This window comes from Gallus gallus, chromosome 8, assembly GCF_016699485.2.
Source record: "Gallus gallus isolate bGalGal1 chromosome 8, bGalGal1.mat.broiler.GRCg7b, whole genome shotgun sequence".
Lineage (NCBI taxonomy): Eukaryota > Metazoa > Chordata > Aves > Galliformes > Phasianidae > Gallus > Gallus gallus.
Genome location: NC_052539.1, coordinates 2,522,374 through 2,536,664, shown reverse-complemented (window position 1 = coordinate 2,536,664; position 14,291 = coordinate 2,522,374). Strand labels below are relative to the sequence as shown.

Genomic DNA, 14,291 nt, shown 5'->3' with positions numbered 1-14,291 from the left:
CAGTAGTAATTACAGACTTTGTTTCCAAGTATGATCAATTCTTTATTTATGGTGTGAAATGTTTTTTACCCTTTTGAACTTTCACTATTCTAAGCAAAGCTATATTGTTGGCATGTTCCTTTAAAAGTAATTGCTTCTGGACTGAGAAATTGAATGTCAAGTTCCAACTTGACGTAAATTAAATGGGTTACATTAATAGTCTGGCCCATGGTAGAAGTGAGTGTTTCGGTTCTGGGTTTGACTTCAGGACACGACCCCTTGATCACACAGGTCAGCACAGATGGGAAATATTGAAGAGGTACCCTAGGTTGACATGGGAAAGAAAGTGTCTTGTACTGATGTATCACAAACTGTCTGATCCATTAAAAAGAAGCAGTGTCAGACTCCACAGAGAATAAAGCTTGGTTGTCATAGGTCATTACGCTCTTCAAAAAAAAAAAAAAAAAAGAGTAGTTGGAAGGAAAATCACTATGATGGAAATCCTCAGGGCTGTCATGCACGTATAATCTTCTAGACTTTCCTGATTTAACACTGCCAAGCCTACATACAGGGTGAAGGGATTCAAGAATCCAAACATTCTTATTTTTTACAGTACAGCCATGTCTCAGATTTCTCACCTGTTCCTGTTACATACAACATACAGCATTTTACGTTTAAAAGCAGGTTATCAATGTAGCTGGGTCTCACGCTTATGTGATCTGATCTTAAGTAGATTTCTATTGGTGGCAGGCATGCCAGCAAGATCAAGCAATCGATGGTTCTTCAAGGATAAAAAACTATCTGAAGGTTGAGAGAAGCTTAAACTTTTTCTTTTCTTTTCTTAATTTAAATTTGAAACTGGAAGACACCTCTTGGAATCATTTCATGCAACCCCCTTGCTCAAAGCAGGGTAAGCTTAAGCACACTATGTCTTCACTGAGCTCTACTGCGAAGTCTTCTCCCTTCCTTTCAGGTATTTATATGCACTGAGAAGATCCCCCTGAGCCTTCTCCTCTCTAGGATGAACAACCTCAACTCCCTCAGCCTTTTCTCACATACATATTTTCCAAACCATTAAAGATTGTCATGAACCTTTGCTGCACTTGCTCCAGTATTTCCACTTGTTTCTTTATCTGGGGAGCCTGATGTGATCTCACTAGTGCCAAGTAGAGGCAAAGGGTCACCTCCATTACCTGCTGGCAACTCTTAATTCCTAATTAAAAGAAGTTCTAATTCAGCCCAGGAAGCTGTTGGTCCTCTTTGCTGCAAAAGCACACTGCTGAATCCAATTCAACTTGTTAGCCAGAACTGCAGCCACTCAGCCTGATGCACGGCTCGGTGCATGAGGCTGCTCCTCAGCAAGTGCATGGCATTGTACTTCCCTTTGTTGAACTTCCAGAGGCTCTGAGGGTTGCCCATTTCTTTGGTTTGAGGTTCCTCTGAATGGGAACACAACCGTTTGATGTACCCACCACTCTTCCCAGTTTTATATATGTGTATGTACGTGCATATGTACGTATACATACCCCACTTTTAATCCATCACCAACTGAAAACTGATCACTAGTTCTTTTTGTTTGATCAGACTTGAGAGAATTATACTTTGCTGGCAATTAGTTATCACTGATGAGTCCCAGGTCTACTGTCTTCTCAGGGAAATAAAAGCATGTTTGGACAATGAATAATAAAAATAAGCTGGTGAAGTGAACACCAAAATTAATTTTATGTGATATACTGCATGAAAGCTCTTTTATACAAATTGTTCCCTGTAGCAATCAGCTCTTAATTATTCAGGGCTTGCCAGTGGGAGGAACAGAAGTGATAAAACCTAATATTCTTATGTCTGCCCATTTGCACTGTTTCAAATAAGCTCTGGCTAAAATACGGCACAAACTGTTTCTGTTTAGGTGCTCTGACCAATTTCTTCAGGTACATGAAGTTTAAAGAATATAAGCAAGCCTCTTACTGATCATCTGGGTGTCTATACCCTTATTTAGAAAAAATAAAAAGAATTTACTTAGAAAAGGACTTCTGCTGATTTTTTTAAATAAGTGGATTAAGGAAAGCATACTTTCTCTGGCTGACACTGAACTCTGCACTTTCCATAAACAGCCTCATAAAAGAAAAGAAGCCTAGTTCAGACAGCTAGTTTGTGCTGATAATTCACTGCTAGAGGTAGATTTGGTGGATCTGATTCTGATTGCTCTCCCACTGCTGTGATTCTTAGAGTCTAGCTGCGTTAAAAACACAATGCTATTACAGAGGATCATAATGATCAATACTTTTATGGCTGTAGTCGCTGTCGTATGGGCACCATATTTTCTTAACAGAGAGGGTTAAGAATCTGTTACTAGTCCTGTGTGTGAGGCCAGAATGTTGTGTTGAGTCACTAGCTGTAGTAACAAACAGAGAAAATGATTTAAATGATGTCTTTCAAGTATATCAGCACAACAATAGGAAGACTAGCTAAATTGCATACCTCTAGTATGATCCAGGTCATCCTCAAAAATGATGGCCAGAAGTTCATAGCATGCTCATGCAATTTTAGCTGAAGTCCCAGTGGGATGGTTGTGTGACCTGGTGAAAATGACACGTGTTTAGGTGTCAGGCTTCCCAGCTTCAGGATCTATTAAACATATATGAAATCTTGGATAAACAGTTCCTAAACATTGTTTAGGTGAGTTTTCACACTGCAAAAGAACTGACATTGATGAAATAAGAGAAATGAAAAAGTCAAAAGAGTATGATCTCCTGCCGTTTCCATTGCTATTGAATTTGATGACAGTTTACAATCCAAGGTCTTCTGCATCTACTACTAGTCTATAGCAAGTCATAGCTATTTACAAAGGAAGAAAAATCCATCAGGTAGAGTAATTGCCTTATAAAAAATTGTAGAAGTGGATAGTTTGAGGTAAAGTAATTGTTCTTCTGCATTTAAAATGGTAAGGATGTACAAATACATCGTACAGGAACAGAGAAACATAATTTTACAAACTATAAACAAAGATCATCTTTATACAATTTATACAGCTATTCTGTCCACAGCTTAAAATGCACACAGTATGCACATGCTATGTATGTTCACACATACACATTTAATATTTTTCTGTTCTGAGGTCTCCATCCCCAGTGAAGTTCTATAGGCCCAATTAAAACTATGATTTTCTAGCTTGCTGGCTTTTTCAGATTCTCTTAATATTGACTGACAATGAAGTTATGTAAATACAGTCACTTTTGTGCATTGTGGAGACTTGTTTTAGTAATACAAAAAACCTTGCAGATGGCTGACTATGTTCAAAGCAGAGGCTGTGCCACACCAGGCAGCACAGTGGCTGTGCTTGCCCAGCTGAGTTAAAGCAAGATATAAGCAGCCAACAAGAGACAAGGAGGAAAATCCCTCTTAGGGGAGACCGGTCACATTTCTCAGTGGAAGTGTTCATCAACAGCAAGCACTCTTTTAAAGCCCTTACATGGTTGTAGAGGTGAAAATTCATTTGTTTTCCAATTCCAGAGTGAATCATATGCTCCAAACAGATTTTTAACTCAATGAAACATGACCTGGTATGATCTAATTAAATAACTCAAAGCTATTGGTTCCTTTAAGATCCCTCTGGATACACTTCAGTTCAAATGCACACACATCATCTGAATGTACAAGCTCATAAGTCTACAAAAAATGCAAATCAGATAATTAATTATTTGAATTCAGAAATCTTACTGCAGCAGTAGTCTTCTGAAAGATAAAGCGTGAAAAATGTGTGAGAAAACACACAGAGATTAATCTGGAAGTACAACAAGAAATAGCTTTCTTCATTTCCAAATACCTAGTGCATAATCAGATGTAAATTTATCAAATCCTATGAAACCCAGTAACCATTTCAGCTTATTTTCTGAATGATGTCCTGACCATGCCTCAAGTAGAAGGCTGGATGACCCGCCTTCTTTGGCCATTTAATCTCCAAAATCTTACTTGCTAGGTGAGAAATTTATTTCTTAGTATTATCCCCTATAATCTTTCTCCACTGAAATTTTTCTTCCTTCTTTTACTTGCCCTTCTTTTTTAATCTATCATCTTTCTCCACTGTTGTCTGTCACACCCTGTGCTGTCTGTTGCTGCTCTCCTTCCTCCCAGCAGCCCTTCCTAGCTCATGTCAATGAGCTGCACGTGCATTAGTGCAACCAGAAATCTCACTCGCGGAGGATGCTGCCTGGGAAAACTAGGATGCCACTGTTCCATTTTCATTCTTCCCTCCATCAGTCAACCACAACAGCAGCTGCTTCTTTTACTGATATATAAAGCTGACTAAAAATAGGGAAATTAAAGGAAAATGAGTGCCATGCAGGGACATATTTCTTCACCATGTTTCTCTTTACTCCAGATTCAGACCCTAATCCTACAATTGGATCCACATGGTCGGCTGTGTTAATCAAAATATGGGACAAAGGTGTAGGCTACAAGCAGCAGTTTTGCCATGCTGCCCGTCTAGGACATGGCCCCATGCCATTTGCAGGCGATATTTTTCTGACCTCTGGCTGTGCCACTCACACAACCTTGCGTGCAGAGCACTGCAAAGCAGGCACGTGGAAAAGGCTGCCTGATCTACCCAGAAACCAAAGCCAATGCTTAAATCAGTCAGCTGTTTCCAATATTTATAAAATAAAATAAACACACCAAATCTCACTAAACAACTATCACCTACATGGCATTTTTTATTTTTTTTTTTGAATGAAAACTGTTTTAGGTGTGACAAAACACGTGAAACAAGTGGAAAAACATTTCCAAGTACTTCTGCTCTCAAAAGACTTTAATGATTGAAGAGATTAAGGGATTGGGCTTTTTAACTGCTTTAAAAAGGAAAGCATTTTTGCTGAAAATTCAAACTAGTCTATGAAGGTTCATGCCAGCAAAATTTGAAAGGATTAAGTTACAGCATGCCATACAGAACGTGGCACATTATGAATTCCATATTCCTCAGCTAGAGTGACATATTTAATGATTAAACCAAGTCATTGCGCTCTATTTCTATTTTAATATTTTTTTCCTAACCAGTATTAACTTCATATGTACATTTCAAATGGCAAGAGGAAAAAAGCAGAATAGTGAATTTGTCTGCAATAAAGGAATAACTAGCAAGGTCTTACAACTTCACAAAACTAGAGATCTGTGTGAAAGTTATCATGTGCAAATTATCCCAGTGTTAGGATGCTTATTATCTTCCTGTTTTAAAGTATCCAGTTTTCCATATGCTCTAACTCTGCCCTGTATTCTGCCTTTCATTTCAAATGAGCTTTTCCGACTAAGACAGTAACAGAAATTGCCATTCTCAGTCAAATTACTGGTCACATTAAGTTCAGTATCCAACTGAAGGAAAATAGGAGAATACAGAATACCCCTCACTTTCTCTACTGTGATGTAGATAAGAGAAAAAACCTCCTTCCTGACCTCCACGATAATTGATTTATGCCCAGAAGCATTAATTTTAATTACAGTGACATGGAGATGGTCAATTTATTGCCTTGTGCTTACTCACTGATGAACGTGCATTTCCTCCTTCCAGCAAAGACTAATTATCTCTTCGCAATTATCAGCATAGATGTGGCAAAGTTAGAATTTCCATGATTGTCTGCTAAGACCTGGAGGCCTGAAGAAAATATGCACTGCTAGATCTTTCCCCTGGGTTCAGTGTTAATGAGCCCCCTCTAAAATAGTTGTTTCTGCCTAAAGTAGGATTTTGTAACAAGCACTTCCAAAACTACAAAATGTAGGTGAAGGAAGTGTTATTGCAGACTCTTTGTCTTCATCTTCCATAAAGCATACTCTAAAGGGTATGCTAAAATTTAAGTTTCTCTAACATTTACTCCCATTTGTATTTTACACCTAGATGTGTATACATACATCTGCATTTATAAATAGTTTGACACACCTATGGCTCAGTTGCTGGGATTTATTTTATTTAAGAAAATCACAGAATTAACAAAAACAAAGAGTGGGAAGGAATAGATGTGCAGACGTTGTTCAGCCTATCTGTCTAGAATAAGATAAGCAGATCTGTGTCACACTGTGTGCTTCTGTCAACTAATCCATTTTTATTGACCCAAACTAGATGCTATGGCCATGACAGAATATCTTATGCCAGGGGTTTATTATCTCACTGGCATTAGACATGTTTTCCTAAAGTCTGAATTGAATCCCCTTGATGCAGTGTGACTTCCCACTTGTTTATTACGATCACAGACAACGTGTTCTCTTTTTTCTTTCTTTTTTTTTTTGGGGGGGGGGGGGGGGGGGGGGGGGGGGGGAGGGCTAATAGACTGCAACCACGTCCCCTTTACTCATAAGCCATATTTTCTAAACCAATGATTATTCTCATCGCTCTTCTGTGAACTCTTCCCAGTTGATCCAAACCTTCCTTGCAGCGTAGAACTACTGGTGAACTTGATGTTCCTGCTGAGCTATGATCAAGATTTTGTAAACAAGTATGATTATTCCACCTCACTGTTGACTATTCTGACAGAAGACTACACGAACTGAGTTAGTCCTTCCACAATTTAATCCAGCACTTTTCAGACCATCACTCCAATTTCTTAAATTCATCTACAAAGCTAATCCTTTTCTTTAAAATACTCAATTTTTCTCTTTAACTCTACATTAACAGACAACTTAATAAGCAAGCTTTCTCTTCCATCATCCACATCTTTTATGAAAATAACTAGAGCAGACATAGGACAGTCTCAAACCATACTCAGCAGAACAACAGTGAACTCCTACCAATTAATTTCTGGTTGGGATTACACAATTTTTACGCCCAACTTATAGTGGCTTTATCAGTTTCCTTGTTTAGCATATGAAAATGTTATCAAAGAAAATACTGCATTTATTGCTGTTATTAAAGACCTTTCAGCAATTAGAGTAGGTTACTTGATTCTACCATCTCCTGTAACTCACTTTTTCATGGCACTTGTTCAAAATAACCTGCTAATGGTTCTGACATGGCTTCAGGCAGTTTGCTAAATACCCTGGTATGAGGTTTTTCATTCTTGGAGTGTCAGCAACTCATTGTTGTCACTGAGCTGTGGTAATATATGTCTACCCCAACCTGGTGACAAAGCATACATTCATAATCTTACCTCAGAACATTTGTCAGTGTCATGTTTTAAAAGGAGGCTGAGAACCTCCAAATTTTTCTTGTTATTTCCAAAATAAAAAAGCATTATTAGTGCTACAGCTAGAGCTGCAGCACAAGACATCTGAGAAGTACCTGCATAATAACTTGTCAACATTTACTTCCTTTTGCTTTAAATTTAGTTCCTTACCTTTCAAAGAGTCTGGATGACATTCCTACTCCATGATATTTGAATTCACAATAAGAATAATCACTCTGTGTCATAAGCTGGAAAAGCAGTTTTCTGGGCACCACAGTGGAAATAACCATGCACTGTAGATTAACTGAATCCAAAATTGTATCTTGTGTGCACGTCTTCTGGTGAACCTAAAACCACATTTAACACAAAGACAGGAATCTCCTAATAAATGAAGAAATGAGTTGAGGGAGGGGAAGGAGTTGAAAAATACCTGTTTGCAAAAAAAAATATAAACATTTTCCTGGGAGCTTTCACAACTTGATCAAACATTTGTAAACAAAGATCTGGACCACAGAGATAATTTCTCAGTGATAAAATTATTTTTATATTCTGGAGTAAATAAAACAAGACAGTCTGAAAGAGACGTCAGGATCCGTTGTTGAAGTTTTAAAATGGGAAACTACCAAAATACAGATCTGAATGCATAGCTGGTCATATGTCAGTTGGATGGTATAAATAGCAACCTGGGCAAAAGCCATCTTGCTTTGTTAGTATGCCAGTAACTGCACAGGGTTACTGCTCTAGCAATGTTTTATGCAGTTCATAATATAAATAAAGTAATAAATAAGTAAAGTAAAAAAAAATATATGAAAAAGTCAGCTATTTCTGTTGTCACAGACCTAAGTACTTCAATCTACCAAGCTCTATAATTATTTTTCATTCATTAAATTAGGGCCAAATCCAAATGTCTTGCTCAAGTGCTGAAGAAGAGAAATGTTTCAGTAAATGTTTTTTTTCTGTCTTCAGCACATTCAAAAATCTGAAGACGCTAATTTCTAGTAAGTGGTACAGTGAAAGCCAGTGGAACAAAAACACTTTACAAAACAAAGAAACCAGACAAACTGTAGGTCTTTTCGGTTCCTTTGTGGATGTATACAGATTTCTGAATGACAGTGACTGCAAAAAGATTGGTCTGGTTTTATAAGCCACCTGAAAACCAAAGAAAATATGATCCTTAAAAGAAAAAATCCCATCAAATAATAAAAAGTAACAAATCAGTTTTGAATAAAACCTTGAAATGTGACTCTCAGTGAAACACCACCAAAGTTCAGTGCAAGCATACTCAGACTGAACATTCTGAAAAAGAATGTAAGTAGAATACATATCTATTGCGTAAGCACTTTAATGAGTCTTACTTTAAGCCTTGTTGATCTGGCTTGAGCAAAATACACCATCAGACTACATCAGCAGGTACAGAAGTGGAGCAGGCTAATCCTAGAACAGACGCCTTTATACCAAGAACTGCTTTGAATTTTGCAGAAACTTACTTTGTGGACTGCATAAATGCTAAACCAAATTTATTTACTTCAGAAAAAGATGGTTGCAACTAGGATACAGGTTTACATCACTTTAATGACAATGTTTACAGGTAAATATTTTCTTTTTGTGTACTAATATGTGCACTTAGTTAGGCTGTATAGAACACGTCACATCTGTCTGTCCAGACTGCTTGCTTGTACTTACATGGTATTTATTAAGTGTCAAGGAATGGGAAAGAGATTTCTAACTAAATGTGTGTGTGAAAAGTGTAATTTGGGTAACAGCTTTATATCGGTTTAGTAGAAATGCAAATTAGAGGCGTTTAGCAGAAGTATGCTTGAAAAAATTGCTTTTGTCATTCTGCTCCTGTAAGAAAAGCTTTTCTGCTAAATTTGAAGCAGATAGTTTAAGAGATTAATGGGTAGAGAATAGCTACCTTGTAGTAGTAGTTGGTGAAAAAAAGCAACAAAGCTATGAGTGGTGTTTTCAGAGTCAAAGGTGCTGCTTCATCTCTGTTTTGAATGAAACTTCATAGGAGGAAAAAAAAAATACTACTTACCTATAGAAATAGGATAAAAAATATTCACAATATATTTTCCTGAAATTTTAGGTAGGCATGTCATATATTTAGAAGAGAAAATGCTGAACGATTTCATTTTAAAAATATAAATACGTTTTGCTGAGCAACTGTGCACAACCCTGAAAAAAACAGTTCCTCACAGTTGCTTTTCAGAATTCATTTTTTTACATGCCAGCTTCTCTTCCGACCTGAGCTATCTGAACTGCTTATACAGTTCTATAAATATTGGCTAATCCTTTTATCTAGAGTGCTTTTATCTTGAATGACAGTGGTCTTTGCTTGCATAGCAGTTGGCAGATAACAAGCACTATCAACCACCCACTTGTAAGAACAGCTGATTTATTTATTCCTGATATGAAAAAAATGGTTTGCTTGCTTTTTGTTGCGACCTATATTTATGTTTCTGCTAATCCTATTATGAAATATCAGCCATTTGAATCTGTGGTTATATGTATATACAAACAATACATATATAGGTACCTCCAAAATCATCATTTCACAACATATTATTAACATAATTACTTAAAAAATAAGCATTTGTATTCTGACACTGAAACACTCATGAAATTGCACATAATGAAGTCATGCTGTGAAAGCCACTTCGCAGTTAGAAACTGATGTTATTCACATTCTATGGGAAAATAACACACCAAAAATAGCACAATTCTGTTTTAAAATAGCTATGTCTTTGTTAGACACCAATATTTGTGTTACAAAAGTGTTACCTAAATTTAAAGACAGAAACGTATACAATTTACAAACAAGTTTAGCACATTCATGACAACTTTTCATTAATTTTGCTTCTTATTTGGTGAGGTAGAGAACAACACAGACACTGAACATTGCGTTGTGAAGCTGGGCTTGGTCCATGCATATTTCAGATGTCTGTGGACAAGTCAGTCCCTCCTATAATGTGTGGCTCAGAGCACGGGCTGTAGGCAGAGGTGCTGCCTCGCAGGGGTTTGGGATGCTAAACAAATGTGCACAAAGTGGAACACGCAGCAGCAGAGTAACTGGGCAGGCACCATTGCATGCCATTTACTTGGTTGATCTTTTTAAATGATGGGTTTCTATTTTTTTTCTGTGAAATGTTTAATAGGAGCCCCCAGTCTATAAATTCTTACATTTGCCCCGATCACTCTGAGGCTCAGTAGCAAAGCTAAGCACAAACCTGATTCCAGTGCTTTTAGGCTGAATTAATTTTTCTCTCTGACACAAAAACCCAATGAGACCCATATTTCTACAGCTGTCACAGTAAGACCGAGCAGTCCACAAGACCTGTGGACACATTGCTCTGGATGTCAAAGCAGGAGATGTACTAAAACATTGAGTGAAACAGGAAACAGCTCACGGTGACTTCACTTTTCATATACCAGAGCAGTAAAAGCAGGACAAGTCGCTAACACAGAAATTGCCACAAACTGGGCAAAGCAGGCATTGTTCTGGCCCACAGTCAGAACAGGTTTGGGAAGTGCACATCACTTTGGGAAAGTCAGTCCTGATGATTCATATTTCTGCCAGATGCCACTACACATTAAGGTATACAGACATCTCATGTTGGAATAAATATAAGCCTGGCTGGAAAGCAGAGAGACTGCTGTGGTACAACCCCGCTGTCAGACCAAGGAGGGCACGGTGGTGTTCGATACTCTGAGGCTTCAAGCGGAAACTGTGTGCTATAATAAAGGAGAACACTGTAATGAGGAAGATCACTGCTAAGAGGGCCTTTCACATATGTGCTGTGACCACTTCACTTTGCCTAATCTTTAAAACAATCTCAGCCAACTGAGTTGCCTTCTGGCTCTCTCATAACTTACCTCTCTCTAAGATGGGTCTAGTTACAGCTGTGATTGAATAAAGTGGACAGGCAGGGAATTAGCCTGAGTAGATACATTTATCTGCACTATCTGAAGCTATTCTTTGTGGCTGAATGCTGCTCTGTAATTTTCCATGAAAAAAAATGACTGTATTTTGCTATAAAAATAAAGCTCTATGTGAATTTGTAAGTAAAACTAGGTGTAGTGCCTAGTACCTGGCTGTGTCTCTGAGAGTCTTGCTTACCCACTGATGTAACTTGGAGGCACCTCATATGGTGAGCCAGCAAGGAGCTGCTGAAGGCATTTTGCTGCAGGGACAGGAATCATTACGCCTACAAATTATTTTGTGCTGATGATAATTTGCAGTTATCTTTCAAGCTACTATTTCATATTTTTCTCTAGAACAGTGCAAATATTAAGGGTTGTACTTTGCATAAATTTTCAAAAAAGCAGTTGGATATTTTGAATGCTTTCAAGATAAGAAACACGTTTTCTGTGATCCATTTCATACTTATTCGTCACTTGACTGCCCCTGAGAAAAGTTACTATAATTACCATTTTGTAGGTGGTCAATAGTCCAGAGGGATAAGCTGATGAGTTTTACGAGAGGAACAGATTTGTCTTCCTTTGTGCAGCCTGACCCAGGATACGTACTTGGATCACAACCTATTAAATTGCAGTGAAGGTGAGATGAGGTGCTCTCCTTTTACCCTGTGAACCAGAAGCCAAGTGCTATCTGAGAGAAAAGGAAATAGGAGGCTGCGTCACTCATGCTTTAATCACCATCCCTGGTTCATTTGGGAAGATGCTCTGTTCCTCTTCTCTTACTTTATAGTTTGAAAATAGTAAAGAACGTTCCACTGTAGATATGCAATACCAGGAATATTTTTCTGGATCACATGGGTTTAGATCCCTCCAACTGCTTCTCTCACATCCTCATGTGAATTCTTGTCTCAGTCTGAGATCATAGCTGATAGGCTAGAAACCACCTCTGCTTTTCTTTTTTTTTCCAAAGATGTGAGATCTATTGTTTATTTGTGAAAAATTACAGTATGCAACTACTCCCGAAATGTGACCACTGCACATTCATTGTGGATGTGGTGCATGTTGCTGCATCTTAGCCGGATCTCTGATAGAATGCAGGGTCAGGCTCCAGCTGCTCCCTGCTCAATCTGTGAATTTCATTCTTAAGTTAAAGATGATTTAACAGAGCACATGCTCTTAAAAACACCGTTCTGGGCTCTGGTTGCTCAATGCAGAATGTCTAATTCTTTGTTCTGCAGGTATTCACTGTGATGAAGACATCAATGAATGTCACACGAACCCTTGCCAAAATGGTGGCATCTGTGAGAACTTTCCTGGGAATTACACTTGCCATTGCCCACCTGCAGACAAAGAAGGGATTTTTTACGGCGGCTGGAACTGCACAGAAATCCTCCGTGGCTGTACTAATCAACAATGCCAAAATAATGGAATATGTATCCCACATTTAAAAAATGGCCATCATGGATTCAGCTGCATATGTTCACCTGGATATACTGGAATACACTGTGAAACTGTAACTACATTTTCTTTTCAAGGAAATGGTTTCCTTTGGTTGAAGAATCCCACAACCACTAAAGAGGAATCTTCCTATAATATAAACCTGAGGTTTCAGACTGTGCAACCGACAGCCTTTCTGTTTTACCGAGGGGAGAAAGACACATTTGTGAAGCTGGAGTTACTGAATGGCTACTTACATTTGTCCGTGCAAGTCAAAAACCAGCCACGGGCTCTTTTGCATATTTCACACAATGTCAGTGATGGAGAATGGCATTCAGTGGAGGTAACCTTGGCAAGAGCTGTTACTCTTAATTTACTTGACAGCTCTTGTGCAGAATCATGTGTCAATAAAACTTCTGCTATGATAGATAATGATCACGTGAGGCTTGCATTTCAGAGCACATTTTTGGGCAGCTTACCAGTGGGGAACATTAGCAGCAGCTCTCAGCTTAACATCAATAATATACATTCTACACCTTCATTTGTAGGCTGTCTTCAGGATATTGAAATAGACTTGAATGTTATTACTCCAGAGAATGCATCACCTGAATCCTCTTTAAACGTCGAGGCAGGATGCAGGAAGAAGGACTGGTGTGAAAACCACCCCTGCCAGAACAGGGGCCGCTGTTCCAACCTGTGGCTGAGTTACCACTGTGACTGCTACCGGCCGTACGCAGGGCCGAGCTGCGCAGCAGGTAAGAGCATGTGATGCCGTCAACGCTGTCAGGGGGTGTTGAAAACATAATCTGGCCTCGGTGATGAACCAGTGTGACCCTAGGGATCTCTGGAACTTATTGCCCACTGGTAAGAAGGCACAAGAGGTTAGCAGTAGCACATGCTCATTATTTTCTAGTTATTTTCAAAGAAGGCTGCTTTTCAGCTTGACAAAAAGTCAGGCCGAACTGGGGGATTCTACTCATCCAGTTTTTAAATCTTCTTAGCACTCTTAGCACTCCATAAACTCTGGAAAACTGCAGTTCACAGGAGGTTATGCACTCTGAGTAAAACTTAGAAAGCAACCGAATCACTTGGAGTCGAAGCCTTATTTTCAAAGCATTCTTTCAGAGTTTTATCCTCTCTAGGCTGACATAAAGAAACTCATTTAAGGCCATGAAAGGCCAGCAAAGCACTGCAAGTTAAAAAAAATAAATAAATACAGATTCCAATTTTACAAAATGAACGAGATTATCCTATTAACTTAATCTGATTAGCCCGAGGAGAAGCCAGGTCCTCAGAGGCTGTTCCTCTCAGCCGGGTCCCGCACAGCTCCAGGCAGCAGCTAACGAAGGCTGCGCTACCAGATAGCTGCTGAGGGCCAGAGGGAGACTTGCCCATGTCTTAGTGAGCAGAAGAGCACATGTCAGAACACAGCCTCTTTGGCAGCGAAGCAGGGATTCAATAGCTGGCAGTGCCTGTGGCACATTCCCTGCTACTAGTGATCGTTCTAAGCACAGGCTGAGAGAAAGCGGGAAGACACCAGGAGGTCTCCTGCTGTCCCACATCTGTGCTGGAGCAGCAGCAAATAACCCTCTGGAGCTGAATAAAGCATATCTCAGGAGCACCAACAGTGCTGTGGTCAGATGAGAGCAGACAGACCGTACTGGTGTGGGCTTGCACAGCCGCACTGCAGCCAGGACAATCCACTACCTTACCGCAGCTGAATGGCTGGGCCCAGGGGCTCGCCAGAGGCACTGCTGCAGAAAGCCGTGGCTTGAAATGCACTTCAAAATGTTTAAAGACAGTTTCATTTTG

General features: G+C 39.1%; 1 protein-coding gene across 2 annotated transcripts in view; it reads left to right on the top strand.

Moving 5' to 3' along the window:
• The window catches only part of CRB1 (crumbs 1, cell polarity complex component), a 90,383-nt gene that overhangs the window by 43,581 nt on the left and 32,511 nt on the right, over positions 1 to 14,291 (top strand). For both annotated transcript variants that reach the window (XM_015290380.4, XM_046944989.1), the window contains one exon: positions 12,281 to 13,234. In XM_015290380.4, the coding sequence (XP_015145866.2) occupies positions 12,281 to 13,234 (954 nt within the window). The remainder of the gene's footprint in view (positions 1 to 12,280; positions 13,235 to 14,291) is intronic.